The sequence below is a fragment of the Berghia stephanieae genome, chromosome 2 (assembly GCF_034508935.2).
Source record: "Berghia stephanieae isolate SIO BIC M18660-M18661 chromosome 2, UCSD_Bste_1.3, whole genome shotgun sequence".
NCBI lineage: Eukaryota > Metazoa > Mollusca > Gastropoda > Nudibranchia > Aeolidiidae > Berghia > Berghia stephanieae.
The window spans coordinates 30,601,315-30,624,397 of record NC_088361.1 but is presented as its reverse complement, the minus strand read 5'-3'; the positions used below and the strand labels follow the sequence as shown (position 1 = coordinate 30,624,397).

At 35.4% G+C, this 23,083-nt stretch overlaps 1 protein-coding gene across 2 annotated transcripts in view; it reads left to right on the top strand.

Annotated features, from left to right (window-relative positions):
* Window positions 1-22,805, top strand: part of LOC144964695 (putative G-protein coupled receptor No9) — a 135,017-nt gene extending 112,212 nt beyond the window's left edge. Inside the window, exon 4 of one of the 2 annotated variants that reach the window (XM_078899221.1) lies at window positions 17,958-22,805. In XM_078899221.1, coding sequence (XP_078755347.1) covers window positions 17,958-18,763 — 806 coding nt within the window. In that variant the 3' untranslated portion in view covers window positions 18,764-22,805. The remainder of the gene's footprint in view (window positions 1-17,957) is intronic. The other variant, XM_078899222.1, reaches the window with a different exon arrangement.
* The last annotated feature ends 278 nt before the right edge of the window (window positions 22,806-23,083 follow it).

Here is a 23,083-nt window from a genome sequence, read left to right as displayed (position 1 = left end):
CTTTTAGATCCTCTTTTTAAATACAATTGTTTTGGCGGGCAATCCTTTTCTGTGATGGGGCCCCGTGTATGGAATTCTATTCCTAGAACCATCAAGGAGTTCTGATGTCTGGGAGGAATGTTGTTGTGTTCTGTTGTTTTATATATATATATATATATATATATATATATATATATATATATATATATTATATATATAATATATATATATATATATATATATATATATATATATATTAAGTATAATTGTGATCAACTTCTACACTGTTGTTTCGAGCTTTCGCTCTCATCTGCTGGTTTAATCAAGAAAATAATTACAATCGGAGCCGAACAATGACAACGCGCTCTTTTCATTGTGCCCAGAAAGTCTTTATTCTATACTTTTCATGTGATCAATAGTCTTAATACGGTATTACGTCGTGAGGTACTGGAAAATTAAAATTCTATTTTAAGATGAACTTATAAAAGCGGAGTACAGGCGGAGATAGATACACAGAGATGGCTCATAAGAGTTATCGCCGTCATATTACGTCAAAATAACTTTGCGCGTAACACCGTTGACAGATATACAGTTCTCTTCTTATTATGGTTTGGTTTCTACATGATCTCAGTATCTCATCATAATTTACCGTACTTTTATTGAATTTATTATTTTGTTGTTCATTATTTTCAACGTATTTTTAACAATATGGAATCAAATTCTGCCGTTACTGGAGAGGAAAAACAACCCAAAAGGAGGAAAACAAAAACAAGTCAGCGGTGAGAAAGCACGATACAACCGACGTGGTCTTTCATTATTAGAATTTTTCTGATGCGAACATAGTTCAGGATAGATAATAGTTCACTTGCTATAGTTTGTACATATGGTACTGTACTGTTTCATAAAGAACTGCCCCATACACGTATGCCTGGACTCGGAATAACAACAGTCAAACTTATTCTTAACACAACCACTTCTTAGACAAAGTAAAGCTTTGTGACTCGAGATACACCTCTATGACAACTTATGGGACCTTTCAAACATTCTTTCTCTTTCCCATTCTGCCTTATATTATAAACTTAAATCATATCAACGTCTTCTTTTATTTCCTCTAACCTGACTTGTGGAGATTGAGACCCGAAACTAATTTTTGAAAAGCCAAAACAAATCATATCAACTACTCTGCATCCATTAAGAATCATACAGTATTACATATTATTAGGTCAGATACTTTAGAAATAACAGAAACTAGAGATAATGGGCCACCACTACTTATTTGTCTTGTGAAGTCAACCAGACTGGAGGAAATTATCCATCTTGAAAATGTCTCCTGTGTCTAGGGTTATTTTGTTCAAAAAATCCGTACATTTATATGTATTGACTGTATATTAAAAGTTTGGAAGAACAATCTAAAGTGGAACAACGCTTTTTTTGCAATCTATCAATATCAAGACTTATCATATTTGTCAAAGAAGAGTCTTTGTGAAGGTGAAACTCAGCTCAAAACTGGTTCAATGTACATTCCAAACACATATTCGGGAAAATTTGATTAGACACGGTATTATAATTTTTTTTCAATTGAAATTTCTTTACCTTTCTCAATCAGAAGAGTTTAAATCCTATTCCTTTAATTGTAAAACACCCCAGTACGTCCCATCATTATTCGTTACATCTCGACTCCATCATAAGCTTTGATGGAAAAATACTGCCCTCAAAGAACAGCACAGAAGAGTTATTCGAATGATATCAAAATTACAACTAAATATGATAGCCATTCGTCGCTCAAATGACAACACAGACAGATATTTAAGTTTATATAGTAAACTTTTAAAGTGATTACAGGCTGTCCAAACTCTCTCTTTCAGTTTAATCCTTTGTTATTTTACTTTCTTCGAACTCATTCTCATTCGGTCTTCCGTCTTCGTATTAATTTCTCTCTCGCTTGATTCTTTTGTTTTTGTTTTTGGATAACTATTTCTTGTTGTATTTTGATAGAAACATGAAAAATATATTATCTACACGGATTAAGGAAAATATGTGCGATAATGAGTTTCTTGAGGATTATATTTATCATTTGCCGAACGTAAACAATCAATAAATATCTTAAATCTACAAACTAGTGCCATAGCAACGGCATGCGATACGTGGGAAGTTGGTTCACCACGCTGTCAGCTGGTTGGACGCATTCTCTTCATCCTGCGCTTTATAAGGTGATAGCCCTTGAACCTTGACATGATACAAGTTTGATACGTTGAACCACAAATCTAAATATCTCCGAAATTGAACATCGCCATCTTGGCCTCACATATCTGATAATCAGATTAGATAAGTGATTTTGAATTTTCAAGAAAGTAAAAATTGTGTGCAATCTTGCCTAGAAATGATAGCGTTTTCATCCCCCCCCCCCTTCCCGCCTCCCAATATCCTCGAAACCAAATAGATATTAAGAACAATACATCTTGATTTACGTAAATAATCACGTTACCTATAAATACGCGAATGGAGTGTCTGGACCAAGAAAACTCGCACATTTCCCTGGAGATGTGATGTGATGATCTTTTGCCTGAGTTGTCGTCATCTGTCAACCTGAACTTTATCCGTCAATTAATTCAATCCTGGCGGGGCTAGATTCTAATCGCTGACGTTACATTTGGTTTTAATGCTTTCTCCAAAAAGAGGACTGTATGATGCCGCATTGATGTAGGCCAAATAATATTCTGATTTGAAAGAGAATTCATGTCACCATTAATAGATCGAAGCATCCACTGTGTACACAGACAAAAAGCTTCTTTACAATTTGGGTCGATAAACCATATTCCATATATTGACCAAAATTTATCGAAAAATATTTCAGACTTGAGATTTTAAAAAAATATTCAGGGTTTTAGGAATTTCTTTTAAGTTTGCAGGTATTTAAATCGATTGAATGTGAAGTAACGTTTTGAAAAGCCCCTTGTCGTTTATAGGAGGAGATTGGATGGCTATTATGATACCCATCGCCTCAAAACTTCATTATGGCGGATTGGTCAGATGTTAAAAAAGGATTTTGAAGTTAGTGCGGTCAGTTATGTGAATTTATAGATGTTGTCACTTTACCTACTCATTTACTTTCTTACTTCCTTTTTTATTGACTGGAAAAGGCTCACATTTTCCCCGGTCTTGTACCAGTTTGTTGCTTTATTCAGTTAGTTGTCATCCCATTCTATCTCTTAATGTCGTCCAGACATGATCTTTGGGGACGGTTTCTTGCCCTCCACTTTTCTTATGACAATAGTGCCTCAGATGTTGTTATGCCGATTAATGTGATCAAGTATTTCACTTTCCGGGTATTCATTGTTTTCACTAATTCCGGGCCCAGGTTGGGGACATTGGAAACTGCCCAATTGGTTACGTTGTTTCGTTACCAACGTATTCTACCCATTGCTTGATAACACAAAATTATCAAGTGCAACTTTTTGTCTTTCCATGTCCTTATTAAACGCCCCTATGCATCTAAGAAGATTAGAGGCTGTGGATAACATTTCATTTTCTAATCCCTGTTGGCATTTGCACGTTGTTAAAGAAAGTTTATTTTTGTTTGCTTTATAAAACGTTTTCTTTCTATCTTTATTCCGGTTTTGATCTCATCGTCGTGATCACTTAAATCATTTATCACTTTAAAAAAATGATATTCATCTACATTTACTCCAATTAGCCTTTCGTTCGAGATGATACTACCCCTGTATAAAACTCACTTTCACAAAGCGTTTCAATATTGAGCGTGAATTAAATATTTTACTTTGACTTGATACCTTTTTGTAGTGATAGGTTATAAATATCGCCGTTGGAGAAGATTCCAATCCTTATGTCAACTGTCTCACTCAAATCAACTACTCTCTGGCAGATTTTTACTGGTCCTCATCATACAAACTTCTCGTAAAACTCGTGACAGCATTGCTGCTCGCAGTGGCAAAACGACGTATTTTCATTTTAGCCAGAAAATACTTATTCCATATACTAAATACGATAACCCTAAACATGTTAAATATCCAAAACTCGAGACTGCAAATAAGTGATTGTTTGAGTTCCAGTTTTAAGACTATTTTACAAGTTTGTGTGACTTTAATCGAACGATATATGCTGCCTTAAGATGGCATTTTGTGCGGCTATGTAGTCTTGTGGTATGACACCCGCTTTCAGTTCAGAAGGTCCTTGATTCGAACCTCACTCGGCGTATAATGTTTCGTTGGAAAAGACTCTTTACTCACGTTCTCTCAGGGTACTCAGGTGTAAAAGGAGTACCTGACCGTTAACAGCGTCGTCTCTTTCGGAATTGATTGAAATATCGCCTAACAGTCTCGTTCTACATGTTACGTGTTATTTTGCTCATCATGGAGCTTCGTATCTCTCATTAATCACATACGAATTGAGAACATACATATCACTGTTGTAGTATTTTAAAAAAACTTTTAACAAAAGATTTTGTAAAGAGCATTGAGCACATTAAGTGGATATTGCGCTATGTAAAAGCTCTAGTCTAGTTTATTTTATGTCTAGGTTGGTTAGGATGCTGAAAATTGATTTTATAGTTAAAATATTAGATTTCGGTTAAGTTATTACATTTTATTTCGGAGAATTGATGCAATTTCTAAATTTGCAAATACTAACAATAAACATTTATGGTAATTTTAATCATACATTCCGTTTTGGCATCTTGTTTATCTCGTCATGATACAGCTCAGGGGCGATAGGCCACAATAATAGAGTAAACGCTATGTAGCCAAAATACGATAAAGGTGTTTTGTTAGTAGATAAATGCACCATTTATGAACCATCTGCGTTGTGAACTCTTAATAGTGTATAGAAACAGAAAGATAGCATTTGGCGTTGTGATGGTTTACGTTAAAGATGTAACCATCATGGATGCTTCTTATCTCTCATTAATCACGAATTGAGACATACATATCACTGTTGTACTATTTAAAAAAACGTTTAACAAAAAATTTGGCCAGAATACTTGTCCTCTAAATATTGACCTATTGGAATTATCCTCATCTTGTCAAAAACTCTCAGCTTGTGAATGTTTGACAAGACGTGGATCATATTAATCAATCGATTTTTGAAAGGCTAGATTTTTGGCCAAATTCATAAAAACGTGTTTTTTTCAGGGCGGTACGTCAGATCATTCTGTGACCCCCATCAAATCTACAACATGTCCATTACTTGTTCTTTCTTGTTTTTGAACAAATCTACTGAAGAAAAAACCCAAGCAAGCGAAAGTGTCTCAACAGGGCTCACCCCCTATATTTCCCTTACCATATTTATGCTATCTTGTTGTGTCAAAGGTTAATATGTATATCTCTATTTGGAAACTTTATTGAATCATAAATACGTATATCTGGAATTCAAGAATTCTTTGCGGCATGTTTGGAAAACAATAGAAAAAATATATGTATAATGCATATAATTATGCTGTGCCTATTCTTTGTTCAAACTGCTCCAAGCACTTTAACTTTATAAACACCAAGGCAAAGTGCATACAAAGATAAAAAAAAACATAACGAAGTACGGTTTCAACCTATCACATTCTCTTATGAAATACATTGCTATAATAGTAACGTAGAATATCTGATCCAAATACTGAATATGTTCAACATGTTTATTATATATATGTATATATATATATATATATATATATATATATATATATATATATATAATATATATATATGTATATGTTATGGTAAAAGTATAAGAACACAACCAAATTCATGTGATCTTTCACTTAGCATCACTTAGGTTGAATAGTATGATAACAACATCATCATTAATTTATTACATACATGTTTTACGATGTCGTGAATTTTGATAACAGCCGGTTAAGTTCCGTACTATGAAAGGGCCAATAAGCAGACTAAAGTTTAGAGAATACGTTGTGTTCATTTTAAAAATGCGTTAAACCTGACAGCAACAATTTTCTCAACAAAAGCACGTTCAACGAGATGATTTTATTATCTCTACATTAAGTACCTATATGGATAAACACTAATGGATGACGTTAAATGATTGTCGACATATTTAATAGGAGTACGAAATGGGAAAGTATGGGAAGGTAGAAATCTAAAGTAGCAAGGAAGTAATTAGACCAACATCCTTTGAAAACCCTCCACCACAAAAAGCAATTATGTGAAACTGCGTTTTATACATCTAACTTTCATTACAATAATGATGATGATGAGGAGGAGGAGGAGGAGGATGTATTATTATTATTATTATCATCATCATCATCATCATCATCATCATCATCATCATCATCATCATCATCATCATCATCATCATTGTCATCATCATCATCATCATCATATTTATCATCATCGTTATTATTATTATCATTATTATTATTATCATTATTATTACTACTGATACTACTACTACTACTACTACTACTACTACTACTACTACTACTACTACTACTACTACTACTACTACTACTACTACTACTACTACTAACAATATTACCATTATTACTTTTATCAAACATGGCCTAAATCAGAAATGATATTATAATCTTCCCGTCTGCAGTCTTCATTAATCAGAAAATGGTCTTTGCTACAACTTATGTCTTTTTTGCATCACGATGAGTGCCAGATTTAATCTAGCAAACACTCTCCTCTGGGATCTACATTCTCATCTTTTAATGCCATTTATTTTGCTTTTATCGCGGTCGCCATGACGATTATTGTCACTACGTAAATGACCAATGGTCAAACATTTCCGACCTCATTATACCATTCCATTACCTCCGGCTTTTATATCAAATTAATGGATGAACGAGCTCGTTTGTGTATGAAAAACGTTCTTATTTTATCATTTTAAATAAAATCGAGCCTATATATAGAGCAATATCCACTAAACGTGCTCAAAGCGCTTTACAAGGGGTCCCTGGCCAACAGCAATATTCAACATTTAGGACGGGACATGACGCCTGTTAGGAGATTCTACAATTTATTTTTCGAACAGAGACCACGCAGTTACCGACCAAGTACTCATTTTGCACCTGAGTACGGTGAGAGAATGTGAGTAAAGAGTCTTTTCCTAGGACTCAACTATGCACCGAGCAAGGCTCGAACCTAGGACCTTCCGATCCGAAAGCGAGTGTCATACTACTAGACCACATAGCCGCATTTTATAGTATACTAACATCTACCCTTAACTCTGTGTCACAGTAAAGATTGTTCACAATTATCTTATTAAATTTTATTTTATTAAGAACTGAATTCATCTCACTCCAGTTATATTTCAGTAGGCTTAGATAAACTTTACCTTCTAATATTAGATCGTCTTTCCTTTTATAGCCTTCCCTCGAATTAATTTCTAATTAGTGAATACTTTTCGTTCTATATTCTGTCACGTAGCCACTTATTATAAAAGCTGATAGGTCTAACACTCTACACTCACTTTCTCTCCACAATCTATGCCGGACGGCCAGTCACTCTATTCCTATATATATATTGTAAGATTTTTATCTTTTGGGACTTTGTAGATATTATATCTACACCATTAAGACGCCGGAGCTTTTAACTTTGATTGTATAATCTTCAAGGATCAAACCCAAGCCCGCTGTACTACACTATAACCTCTTACCAATTGCCTGGAAGTGGAATTTTACGAGTCCAATCCTATTATCAGAGGAATAGATCATCCAAGCCCATCAACTGCCTGGAAACGTAAACTTACGAACCTGACATATTATCATAAGTTACGTAAAATATTCATATCTCTATTTGTAACTGCCACGATCACTGTTTATCTCTTTTAATTAAATTTCATCATTATTTTTATTTCATTGTAAACAAATCGTTAATTGTTTTTCATTTATAGTAACTAGTAAATTCTGGGCCTCATTCTACATATATCTTTATGCATAGTCGAGTAGCTCTTTACTCACTTGAGACCATGACATTTTGGAGGGGACACATATAAAGAATTGAATTTATTTAGTTACTTATATCTATTTCATCTAACTTTAAAGTTTAAATTGTAAAACTCTTAATTGCCCCACTTGATCATATTTTAATTGAACTCCCTATTTACAGGATTAATTTTTTTTCTTTTTCATTTCTTCATTTAAATGGAATAGCAATTTATCCATTCATTCTTTCATTCAAATTGAATAGCATTTATTGATTCATTCCTTCATTCATTTATTCATTTATAAATTATTCATTCATTCATTGTTCATTCATTTATTTATTCATTCATTCATTCATCCATTCATTCGTTTATTCACTCATTTATCCAATCATTCATACATTTATTCCTCCCTTCATTCTTTCATTCATACATTATCCATTCATTCATTCATCTATTCACTCAGTTTTTCATTCATTCATTCATTCCTTGTCCACTTTGTTATTACATCACTCATTTCATTTTGTTGTTTGCCTCATTCATGAATTGTTTTCAATATGTTTACATTCCATAACGATTCATTCACCTATCCTCCAATCACTCAGTGTTGTGAACACATTTTGGAACTATTGTAAATCTTACGATATTTTATTGTTTTGTATTTCAGACATCACTGCTAAACACTCTTCAATGCCTAATTACAATTGTTGAACAACCATTGAACAAGAGAGAGGTCCCAGCCACGAACTGAGTTGGTAAATATATCCTTCATTATTCTCTTTTACATGAGTTGGGCATCACATAGTAACTATAGACATCGTGATTTGTTTTGCATAGTGATTTGTTTTAAATGCATTTTTGGCATATTACTGTTACCGAAAACCACTTATATATTATGTTCTGAAAAGTGAGTCTTTAAAAACTAAATAATAATAAAAGGAGTCTACTAGCCGTCGTGTTATATTTAGTGATAGATAACTTGGGATTATTTTGGCATCCTATTATTGTTATCACACTCTAGTATATTAGCGTCATTGCGAATAATTGTACACAAACTAACGACGAGTCACACACATTGGTGATACATTTTTCGTAGTAACATAGTTTAGAGTACACGCGATTGACACATTGTTATTGACACAAGTCATAATAACTCCGCATTGTATTGACACATTGCTTTATAAGATATAACGATAAAAGGCATCAAATTCAACATACATAATAAGTTGAAATAAGAGAGAGAGATTTCTAAAAATAGAACAGTTCATTCCAGTAAGTGTAAATAAATAAAACAGTCAGTAACAGTATCCTGTCAATATATATATATAAAACATCGTAACTAATTTATTGCAACATGGAAGCATATAAAAGATACTTAAGTCTCGCAAAGGACTTAGAAATACCCCAGGAAAGAATATTTTCATGGTGCGAAGAGAAAGTAAAAGAAGAAAAAGAACATGAAGAAAGAATTCGTAGAGAAGAAAATGAAGAAAGAATTCGTAGAGAAGAAAAAGAACACGAAGAAAGAATACGTAGAGAAGAACGAGAAGAAAGAGTCCAAGAAAGGGAACTAAAAAGACAAATAGCTTTAGCAGAAGAAGAAACCAAAAGGACCCAAATGATGCTGGAAATTGAAAAAACAAAAACCGGTCATGAAAGAAAACATAATAATAGTGATGAATTTTTCGTGAAACTTCCACGCATGCCAACATACGATGAACGCTCAGACTGTCTAGAATCCTTCTTACACCGATTCGAAGTTCAGGCTAAAGGTTATCGTTGGCCAGAAAGCAAATGGGCCACAGCCTTGATTAACTGCTTATCTGGAGAACCGCTAAAAGTTTTCTATACCTTAACAACTGAAGATGCAGATGACTATGGAAAAATTAAAGACGCTCTACTAAAAAGATTTAGATTAACGGAAGATGGTTACCAGGAAAGGTTTCACATTGCAAAACCGGAAAGTGGAGAAGACTTTAATACATTCGTGAACCGAATTACTCAATTTCTAAATCGGTGGCTTGAGTTGGCAAACGTAAAACAAGACGACTTTGCAGGCCTTTACTATCTCACGCTGAAGAATCGAATCTATCAAGCTTGCAACCCAGATTTAGTCGCATTCTTTAAAGAGAGAAAGCCAGAAAACTTGGACAAATTAAAAATCTACGCAGAAAACTTTAACAGCGCACATCCATTGACACCCCTTAGCAGAACATTGAAGGAACCATACTACGCTGCTGCTGCTCAGAGTCCAGGTACACCTAAAGTTCAGTACTCAAATAGAACGAGCCGATCAATCACTCGGAACACGCAAGTGAAACAAGATGATCATAGTAACAAACCATGGAACAAACAGTTCAATAGAGACCATAGCCGACCCTATCAAAACAAAACAAGAAATAGCACTGACAATAATACTGAGTATAAGAAAACCAACAAACCTATAATTAAATGTCAATATTGTGGAATGAAAGGCCACACAGCAGACAAATGTTACAAAATCGTGGGATATCCAAAAGAAACGGCAAATGCATCACTCCAAACAAGTGTAAACAATCAGACACGAGTAATGTCAGGAGAAAATATAAATGTGTATTGCGTGAAAGGTATGTCACTTTTAACACAAACTCACAAATCAGGATCGCTATTTTTTTGTGAAGGCAAAGCTAATGGAACTGATTGCAAAATATTGAGAGACACAGGATGCAGTACAATAGGAATAAAAGCATCTTTGATCAATGACGAAGACAAAACTGGAAAAACGGTACAATGCATCACATTCAGTGGCACAGTCGAAACCTTTGAAACAGCTAACGTGTACATAGAAACCCCATACTATACAGGAATAGTGGAATGCTGTATACTTCCCAACCCCGTCGCTGATGTTATTGTTGGCAATATAAAAGGTCTTAAAGACAACCCAACAGATGTAAAAGAATGGTCATTAACCCAAGAAACAGCTTGTCTAGCAGAAACAAGAAAGATGACTAAGACAACAGAGAAGCCAATGACTATTTCTCTTGAACCACAACAATTTGACAGGAACACGTTCATTGAAGAACAGAAAAAGGACCCGACTTTAACTTCATATTTCAATATCGCAAACAAAGGGACGAAATCAAAAGTTAAATACATCATTGAAAAAGATATTCTGTTCAGGTTACATAGGAAAAGAAATAAAATAGCTAAACAACTGGTCACGCCGAGTATTTACAGAAACAAAATCCTTGGAATAGCGCACGATTCAATAACTTCTGGACATCTTGGGAGCTCTTCCACATTGAAGAGAATATCCGAGAATTTCACATGGCCTGGAATTACTAAAGACGTCCGAGAATATGTGAAATCTTGTGACACATGCCAAAGAAGAGTCGCAAAAGGCAGAATACCGAGATTGCCATTAGAGACAACCCCAGTTATTGAAAAAGTTTTTCAAAAAGTTGCAATTGACATTATAGGCCCTTTAACAAAATCAGATAGAAACCATACACACATACTAACACTAGTCGATTACGCAACCAGGTGGCCAGAAGCGATAGCATTGAAATCAACTACATCGGATCACATAGCTGAAGCATTGATGACAATTTTTACTAGAATAGGCATACCAAATGAGATACTGTCGGACAATGGACCCCAATTTACATCACATATGATGCATGAAACCATGAAACTCATGGGAATCCAACACTCATTCACAACTCCCTACCACCCCCAAGCAAATGGTCTTTGTGAAAGATTTAATGGCACTCTAAAGAATATGTTAAGAAAAGTGTCAGCAGAAAAACCAGATGATTGGGACAGATACTTACCAGCAATCCTATTTGCATATAGAGAAATACCCCAAGAATCTACAGGCTACTCCCCATTTGAGTTGATGTATGGACGATCACCTCGCGGCCCGATCAATATAGTAGCCGATATTTGTAAAGGAAATGAGAGGACAATAACGAAATTATGTTTGCTTACGAATATGTAAGAAACCTGAAAGACAGAATAGAGGACACGTGTAAGCTAGCACAGGAATCCGTCACTAAAAAAGCAGAGAAATACAAGGAATACTCCGATCGAAAAAGCAAGTCAAGAAAATTTGAGATTGGTGACAAAGTACTAATACTCTTACCCGATGACTCGAGTAAACTTTTAGCTACATGGAAAGGACCATTCAAAATAACAGCAGTAAAATCTAATGTTAATTACGAGATTAAAATTAACAACACAACAAAGACATTCCATGCAAATATGCTAAAAAAATATTTTGATAGAGACACAGTGTCGCAACCTATGTTTACTAATATCGAAGCTTCAAATGCAGGATTAATCATACCGTTGGTCATGGGACACAGACACCCGAGACAGAAAAACAAACAAAAATCGCACAATTGCAACCACCTAAGACAAAAAAAGAAGTACGCAAAGTACTTGGGCTCCTAAATTTTTACAGGAAATACATTTACAACTTCGCGCACATCGCGACACCGCTAACAAATCTGACAAAGAATGGGTCACCGAACAAAATTGTTTGGACAGAAGCGTGTCAGAATAGCTTTAACCAGTTAAAGGCATTACTCTGTTCAGAACCAATTCTTAAATTACCCGACATATCAAAAGAATTTGTTGTAAGAACTGACGCGTCTGATAAGGGCATCGCAGGTGTACTATTACAGGAACATGAGGGAACTCTAATGCCTTGCTTATATGCAAGCAGAAAATTATTGGACAGAGAATCACGATACTCTGTAATAGAGCGTGAAGGACTGGCCATCGTCTTTGCTTTAAAGACATTCAGCAGATATCTACTGCTAAAAGAGTTTGTGGTCGAAACGGACCATAAACCACTCACGTACATAAGAAATAACAAAATGAATAATAGTAGAGTACTAAGGTGGAGTCTATTTTTGCAAAATTACACTTTCAGTATCTCTCACATACCAGGTTGTGAAAATATTCACGCCGACCTACTTTCTCGATTAGTGTAATGACGTGAGAAGGGTATAACTTAACCTCCCATGCATACTGTTAGTTACCTCGCAAATTATGCCAAATCAGAACACACAAATTCGATAATTTTATTTGTAAACATGATGACCCAACTTAATGTAACATTGAGTATTGTTTGGATATATATACCATACCCATTCATGATTTGGGAAATCTTCTCTTTATCTATTATTGTTATGAATTTTCACTCATTTATGATTAATAATTGAAATGTCAATATTCCATTTACATTTTCATTCATTTCATTCAGAAAATTACCTTCATATCATCGACTTAAATCATGCTTCATTACCATCACTATTGTTTATCACAATGATTTGTAATCACATTGCCATCATGTCGTTCATCACAATGATTTGTAATCACAATCTTTCATTGTTATTGTCGCCCATTCATATACCTACGTTAATATAAACATTTCCATGTCTAGTTAATAAATAATTTAATTGTAGCACAAATCATAACAATGGATTAATGCTAGAGTATCATGATAGTAAATTTACTTCCGTTTGTAAAATCTATCTTTCCCATAATGGTTAAAGAGTATATTTTAAACGTGGGTGGGGGGTGTCACAGTAAAGATTGTTCACAATTATCTTATTAAATTTTATTTTATTAAGAACTGAATTCATCTCACTCCAGTTATATTTCAGTAGGCTTAGATAAACTTTACCTTCTAATATTAGATCGTCTTTCCTTTTATAGCCTTCCCTCGAATTAATTTCTAATTAGTGAATACTTTTCGTTCTACATTCTGTCACGTAGCCACTTATTATAAAAGCTGATAGGTCTAACACTCTACACTCACTTTCTCTCCACAATCTATGCCGGACGGCCAGTCACTCTATTCCTATATATATATTGTAAGATTTTTATCTTTTGGGACTTTGTAGATATTATATCTACACCATTAAGACGCCGGAGCTTTTAACTTTGATTGTATAATCTTCAAGGATCAAACCCAAGCCCGCTGTACTACACTATAACCTCTTACCAATTGCCTGGAAGTGGAATTTTACGAGTCCAATCCTATTATCAGAGGAATAGATCATCCAAGCCCATCAACTGCCTGGAAACGTAAACTTACGAACCTGACATATTATCATAAGTTACGTAAAATATTCATATCTCTATTTGTAACTGCCACGATCACTGTTTATCTCTTTTAATTAAATTTCATCATTATTTTTATTTCATTGTAAACAAATCGTTAATTGTTTTTCATTTATAGTAACTAGTAAATTCTGGGGCCTCATTCTACATATATCTTTATGCATAGTCGAGTAGCTCTTTACTCACTTGAGACCATGACACTCTGTATTTTCCCTATTATAGATACGATTTTTCAAAATCAAACTATGAGGCTGAAAGAAAATGTCATTTTCGTAACTTTTATTTTTAATTTAAGGAACAAATTCGGATCAGGCACTAATTTAAGATATAATCAGATCGGCATTTAATGAGCAGGTCTTGGGTTCGATAACGATTCGAGGCAAGCAGAATTTTTGGGATGATTTCCTCTCGTATTATTCTCACTGCCTTTGTCTGCCATTGTTATATAAACACTTTGTTTCAGATTTCAACAAAATATTCTTCAATATTAAGTAATTCAAAGCAAGACACAATATAGCTTTTCCCAGTTTCCATTTCCCAGTTTAAAAATAAAAATAAAATAAAATAAAAATCCCTTTATTCATCCCATAGGGGAAATTTGTCTCTAGGGTCTATTCCATTTCCCAGTTTTGAGATATGATATTATAGCTTTCATCCAATTCCATGGGGTAAATACTAACAAAAAAAATGACAGGTTAATAAGAAGAATAGCTTGTCGAATTGATGACAATGTATGAAAATAGCGTCATTGACCATTCTATTTTTAGACTTAGATATATTATTTCGATTCCACTGGAATCTTTACTTGTCATTTCTCGGGTTCGAGTTTATGCTGATTCAATACCGTTGTGTGGCGTTGGGTTACATATGGAGCCTAAGAAGTTTCCTCGCTTTATTCTGCAAGGTGTTTTTGCCGTTTTACGTTAGTATAGTTGGGGGGGGGGGGGGGGGGGAGAGAGTCGTTCCCTGATTTCATAGAGATATCATTCTAGAACCATTTTAGATATGCTGTATGTGGTCTTGTGGTATGAGATTCGCTTTCGGATCGGAAGGTCCTGGGTTCGAGACTCGCTCGGCGCATAGTTGAGTCCTTGGAGAAGGCCCTTTACTCACATTCTCTCACCGTACTCAGGTGTAAAATGAGTGCCTGGCCGTTAACAGCGTTGTCTCTGTCCGAAAAAAATTGTAATATCGCCTAAATGTTAAATGTTGCTGTTGGCCAGGGACTCCTGTAAAGCTCTTTGAGCAAGTTTAGTGGATATTGCTCTATATAAAAGCACAATAATTATTGTGTATTATATTCTAAGAAAAAGCCATGCATTTGTGTTTTTTTCTTTGGTCATTGAACTTCATTACATCACCAATCTTAGCAAGATGAACATGTACCTATTAAAGGACCTATAGTAAAATCAGATGTGATGAGTGTCGGGTGGATTTCACCTCTTATTAATCGTTTATTCCTCTGATTAAAAGGATTTTGTACACACCATGACCACCAGTACGGAGTCAGTTGTCTCAAAACTGTGTTGTGTGGGTGGTATGCTTAAATGTCAACCTTAATCTCAACAAATAAAATTTAATTGAAATTAATTCCCCAATTGCAGACATTGAGATTTGTTTTTTATTTCTGTTTTTTGTTAGTTTGAAGAAAAAATAAAAAGATAATTCCCTTTATTCTATGCGGCTTTGCTGTCTTTTAGTATGACACTCCTCTTTGGATCGGTCTGTCTCGGGTTCGTGTCCTTCTCTGGGTGGCGCAAAGCTGAATGCTTAGAAAAAGCTCTTCGCTGACGTTCTTTAACCTTACTCAGGTGTAAAACGAATACACGGTCGTGAACAAAGTTGTCTCTGTCTAAAAAAACCCATTGCAATATATCTTTAGGGGCGCCCTGTAGATGTTAAGTACCAGAGAACTCCTTGTAAAGTGCTTTATGTATAATGTGTGTAAAATGGGCTAAATGAATGCTCAATTATTTTCTTGTTTTTTGACCATTTTCACTTTAAACTGTATTTCCTTCATCTGGTTCACTCACACACCACACTAGACTGACGCCGGAGCCACATATTGTACATACTGATTAGTTACTGGCATCTTGTGTCATCTGAAACCTTTGATGTAACACTAAATGTAAACATGAATCATCTGTTTTCTCTGACGTAAATTCTAAACACATGAAAGAGAAACCATGCCTACATTATCGGCTAATTGACTCAATAGCTTTTAAAAGGCAAATCTATTATGGCAGGTAGTTTTATCCTTGATTATATTTGTTTTCTATTCACCAATATCACCATCTCTGCCACCACCACCACCATCACTACCACCACAACCACCACCACCACCACCACCACCACCACCACCACCACCATTATCATCATCATCATCATCATCATCATCATCATCATCATCATCGTCATCGTATTCGTCATCAGCATCATCATCAGCAACAAGAACAAGTTTTACAACATTACCCCACCACCAAAACCAACACCGCTACCACCATCTTCATCGTCATACGAATCATTATACCAACACCACCACCACTATTATCATCATCATCATCATCATCATAATCACCAAAGTAGTATTCATGTGGATGTGTATCATTGTCAACCATCTCTATCATAATAATCCTACAGGGCCAAATTATCACAACCACTACCATCATTATTCCAATCAACGTTGCCATTAAATTCTTCCTGGCTACTCTTGATTTCACCCTTACAATAAACAAGACCTTACCGTTTTCACCAAGTGAGCAGTAATATCATACGATATGCAATTATAGCCATGACTGAAAAAAGAAATCCATTTCTGCCATTATAGGGATACATTTATCCTAATTCCTTTCTATCGATGGTCAAGTGTTTTGAAAAGAATCAAGACATAATGGGTATGGTTAGTATTCAGTCGGTGGGCAATCATAACAAGGTCTTGCTCGGGGTTATTACCTGAAGTAAAGCCAATTTGGTGAACGAGCATGTGAAACGACGCTAATTCAAAACGAGGACTTAACAGACTTTGTAAACCTGGGATCTTGTTTCATTCAGCAGACTTGTTGAGGAATATACCAAAAGAACAACATAAAGAGAAATGATTTTTTAAATTGTGAAAATAATTTATCGATAGGGTAGGATCGATACTCACTAGTTCTGTCTGCCAAACTATTTTCATTGTGCGGCTATGTGGTCTAGTGGTATGATACTCGCTTTCGGATCGGAAAGTCCTGGGTTCAAGCCTCGCGCTCGGCGCACATAGTTGAGTCCTTGGAAAAGGCTCTTTATTCTCATTCTCTCACCGTAAAAATTAAATTAAATTGAGCTTTTATATAGCGCAATATCCACTAAATGTGCTCAAAGCGCTTTACAAGGGGTCCCTGGTAAACAGCAACATTTAACATGTAGGACGGGACATGCCGCCTGTTAGGCGATATTACAATTTTTCGGACTAAGACAACGCTGTTAACGGCCAGGTACTCGTTTTACACCTGAGTAAGGTGAGAGAATGTGAGTAAAGAGTCTTTTCCAAGGACTCAACTATGCGCCGAGAGAGGCTCGAACCCAGGACCTTCCGATCCGAAAGCGAGTGTCATACCACTAGACCACATAGCCGTACTCAGGTGTAAAATGAGTACCTGGCCGTTAACAGAGTTGTCATTGTCCGAAAAATTGTAATATCGCCTAACAGGCGTTATGTCCCGTTCTACATGTTAAATGTTGCTGTTGACCAGGGACCCCTTGTAAAGCGCTTTGAGCACGTTTAGTGGATATTGCGCTATATAAAAAGCTCAAAAAAGCTCAAAAGCTAAATTTTTATCTAGTCCATCCAGGATCTACCTGGGTTCCTTTGTGTGCGAAGAGAATGCTCTACCATAATATGCGCCAATGGGACATCGCATACCTTCAATAAATTGTATATCCTTTTGATATTTCCTTTAGTCGAAATAATCAGTTTTTTTTTTCATCCAATCCAGAATCCATTTGTGCCAGCTGTGACATCCCCGAACTCATGTTCAAACTTTTCTTCTGGTTGGGCTACTGCAATTCCACCATGAACCCTATCATCTACACGTGCTCCAGCACCGAGTTCAGGCGTGCCTTTCAGAGCATTCTCTTCTGCAGGAAGTGTAGGAGAAGACGACACGATACAAGCATCACAACAAAGGTCAAACTCAAAGTGACCTCTGGTAACAAAGGCGGGAAAACATCTAGAGGGAGGAATAGCCCTTCGAGAAAGATTTGCAGGAAGAACAGCTACGAATTCCGGGATGTTTCATCAGGGTCTTCCAAGTTCGTCAGCAGATCCACCTCCCCGTCAAACTGCCACGGGCAGAACAATGAAATAGGCGGAGGATACAGAAACGGAAAGAACCCCCCTTTCTACAAATCATCCGATCTCAGCCATAAACCTTCAGATCTCATGTGTAGTGATTGTAAGAATATGTGTAAAAATGGAACACATTTCCATTCTAGTTCGTTATGCATCGATTCATCGTCGTTACCTCCATCCCCAAATCGTTGTTTGGGTGGCAGCAATAATCGTTCAACCAGTTTTTGCCAAAGTAACTCTATTCAAATAAATACAAACCCTGCTTCATGTATTTGTTGTAAACATGTTTTAGAACACAGCACAAACAGTCACCAAAGCTCCGTTTTGATTCAGGGTAACAACGATAATAATATAGGAAGGGTGGACAGACTGCCTTCATCGTGTGATATTTCTATGGCCAGCTTATCATGTCACTCTTCTTCTCCAACAATTTCATCCAGTGGTCATTGATGAATAATGGAAAACACCAGTTAATTGTTACCGACCTGCACACATTTGCAGGTTTGATAACTGGACGCAATTATGGGCCGGTTTTAATATTGTTGTAATGGAGACTATTGAATGTTGGATTGAGAATATTTCCAATTTCCATTACAACATTGAAACCATAACAATTTGGAATATGACCTCCAAAAGTGTACACGTCAAATGTTTCCATCTTCAGAAAACTGTATGACTTAGTTGAGTCCTTGGAAAAGGCCCTTTACTTACATTGACTCACCGTATTCAGGTGTAAACGGCATTGTCTCTGTTCAAAAAAATTGTAATATCGCCTAACAGGCGTCATGACACGTCCTACATGTTATGATTGTAGTCGGCCAGAGACCCAATGGAAAGCGCTTTGAGCATGTTTGGTGGGAATCGCGCTCTATAAAAGTTCAAGTAGAATATTATGAAAGTACCCGGGCATAAAAGAGTGACTGGGCTGACAGAGGTTTGGTATAGTATTATTATTATTATTAGGTGAATGCGTTTAACATCGATTATGTCCCTTAGTTGTGTGTCACACAGTGAAAACTAGTAAGAGGACATGCGCACTTGTAAACAAAATATTAGGGGATTCGATGGTTTCTAAGATTAAACACAACTAGCAAAATCAAACAATTTATCAAAATAACAAGCCATAATACTGGAAGCATGCCAGTTTGTCACACACTCAGTTTGTCACAGGCTCAGTTTGTCACAGACCCAGTTTGTCATAGACCCAGTTTGTCACAGACCCAGTTTGTCACAGACCCAGTTTGTCACAGGCTCAGTTTGTCACAGACCCAGTTTGTCATAGACCCAGTTTGTCACAGACCCAGTTTGTCACAGACCCAGTTTGTCACACACCCAGTTTGTCACAGACCCAGTTGTCACAGACCCAGTTTGTCACAGATCCAGTGTCATACACTCAGTTTGTCACAGACCCAGTTTGTCACACACCCAGTTTGTAACAGATCCAGTGTCACACACCCAGTTTGTCTTAGGCCGACCCTGCCTCGACTGTGTCCTGTACATGTTGGAAGTTATCCCTGGCACCATCAAAAAGCATTTATGAATGATTGAATGATTTTGTGAATTGAATTTTAATCAAAGCCTTTATTTGCTTACAAAAAGGAAAAAAAGATGAACAACACAAGCTAATTTGACAATTTAGAATGGACTATCTCTACACCACCAATTTGAAGGTAGAGAATAAAAAACTTAAGTTTCAACTACAATGATAAAGTGCTGTAATTATTACTGCCATCTACACCTCAAGACTTAAATGAAATAACAAAGCGCCTCCTCAATGAGTCTTCTTTCAAGACATAATTATGTTTCTTTTAAAAGTTTGTATACAGATCAACATAGATTGTGTGAAAACACGTTAATTGTAACTGGAAGTTATAAGAAGAGTAGATTTAAGAGCACAAATTTAATGTAGTCTAGGCATACAATAATATTCTAGAGTAAAACAAACTTTTTAATAAACTGGTATCTTAATTTCATATATGCATGACAACTTTAAAAAGGTAAGTCATTATAAACCATTTTGGACATGAGATTTACAGTCTAACAAATGAAGGCAAAGAGATCATCGAGGGCCAACTTAAGCTAATCTGGAGTCTGTGGCAAACTGAATATGACAATCTGGGCCTTTGACAAACTGGGCCTGGGACAAACCGAGTCTGTGAGAAACTAGGTCTGTGACAAACTGGGCAACTCCCATACAACTGAGGTACCAGTCCCGTGTGGAAACTTCTTTGTAATTATTCTTTGTTCACCAATCAAGGGACTAAATTTGATAGATAATGCATTCACTCAATATGCTTTGTAAAAGTGTAAAGCGAATTGAGAACGTAAAGTTGTGGAAATGCACCAAACAAATGTAAATTATATATTTTTTGAAGTAGGTTTAATGATGCTTTCTTTGTTATCAAATATTCAGATAAATGATCTAAAGGCCCAAAACATGAGAATGGAAGGATATTAAAAGATTTTCACTTCGCTGATAGAAGGTTTAAATATCGGAACAATTTGATGTTTGTTCTAAATTGAATGTTGGTACGTCTTTTAAAAAAATGTATTAACATATATCTGACCAATCTTCTCAAATCTGTATTAGTTCGTGTGAAATTTGATGCTAAAAACCGATTTTCTAATATTAAAGGAATAAAATAATAATAGAGAATAAAAAGGTACGAAATAATGGTAAGTACGCGAGAAGAAGTGTATGTGTGTGTGTGTGTGTGTATGTGTGTGTGTGTAGAGAGAGAGAGAGAGAGAGAGAGAGAGAGAGAGAGAGAGAGAGAGAGAGATGGCGTTTGACCGTGGATGCTTTGTTTTAAATTCGTCTCTCACTGTCCAATCAGAAGACTGAAAAGGGTCGGTACGCTAATTATTGGTCATACAATGTAAAATCTGCTCACTTCACTTTATAATAGTGTTAGGAGTAGTAAGTCAAATGTGTCTCTTCCAGTATCTTAACAGATCAATCCCAACACCATCGCGGTATTTATTTGATTTTTTTGTCGTTGTTGATATCGGTGAAATGTGTGTAAACCTAGGTGTACATATCAGAAGAATTCAGTACTTTGTTATACTCTAACAGTAACAATGTTAAAATAATTTTGATCAGAAAAATTCTGCTTTAAATATCAATGAACACAATTGAATAGAACAACTTCGAAAAAGAACAAAATACCAGGGACGGAGCGATTCGGGCTCAAAACCCTTTTTTTCAACCAATAACGAAAATAATAAAGACATTAATACATCACTTAAAATACGGGCAGATGACAGAGAAAACTCTCATACGTTGGATTTTAAGCAGGGTTTTTTGACAATAAAATAGCACCTCAAGGAATCCCCAAGTTTGAAAGTATTTGACTACATGGGGGTCATTTCAATCGATCGTTATTTGAATAACAAGTTTTCTGGCCAACATTTTTAAAATAAGTTTTTGTTTCGTTTTATTTTCAGACTACGACATCGTACATGAAGAGATGTTATGGTATTCTGGTCACTTTGGTCGGTTTCAAAATACATGCGCACAAAGATAAAACTCTCTGACACACTGTGTTACCCCACTCTTCAAACGGAAGCAATTACGTAGGGGAGCTTCGGATGCTAAGAATGGAATCGTAAATCTTTTTAAAAAAATAGTACAACATTTGGTTTGTATAACACTTGGTTTGTATACCAATTGGTTTGTATAACATTGTATAACACTTGGTTTGTATAACACTTGGCTTGTATAACATTGTATGACACTTGGTTTGTATAACACTTGGTTTGTATAACAAATGATTTGTATGACGTTGTATAACACGTGGTTTGTATAACACTTGGTTTGTATAATATTTGGTTTCTGTATAACACTTCGTTTAGTCTATATGATTTATTGAGGAGAACTAATATTATAGTTTCTTACATTTCAAAATTCTGATCAATTCAACTTCACAAATCCAATTTTGATATCTAGGTTATTATGACACCGTCCTGTTTTGGAGAGATTTGTACCATATATGACAGACTTTGATAAAATTTGACATAATTTTACAGAGAGAAAACAACTGGTTCAAAAGATGGCTTATTATCGGTGTTTTAACCCGTTTACTGCTGTGCTCTTGAAAAATTCGCGTCTAAAAATGTGACCAGAGAAATTTTTCTTCAGATATCGATCGATTTAAATGACCCTCATCTTGGCTAGGGCTCTCAAACCTGGGACTTCGCGAAGACCTATGTTTCAGAACGTTAGCCAACATGAGGGTAATTTAAATCGATCGATATCTGAAGGAAGAGTTTTCTGGCTAAATTTTCAAATACGAGTTGGGTTTTTTTTTTTTCACAGTGCGTCAGTAAACTGGTTGAAAACAACAAGGATGCCGTGGAAACAGTTATTCACAACATTGATGTAGTTAATTTTAAATAGAATTATCTATTTATATATTTGGTTTATGCCTTGCTCCATATTGATGTATGGCTAGGAGCAAAATTCATCATAATAAATACCTAAACTAAACATAACATTTGAGTTGGTTCAAATTCTTTCTATTTCTATTTTTACTCATAAATATAACTAATAATAAACAATTTTTGAACGTGTATTGGTTTTTTTTACATCGAGTTAATGACCATAGTGCGACTTTAGCTGTGCAGAAAACCAATACAAGTTAAAAAATTATATTATTACACCTCCCATATGAAATACAAGTCAGCAAAGATTGCTCTGTAATGAATTCAGGCATTGTGTCATTAATTATTTAAGGGAACCTTTAATGAAGAGAACATGCCATTAATAGA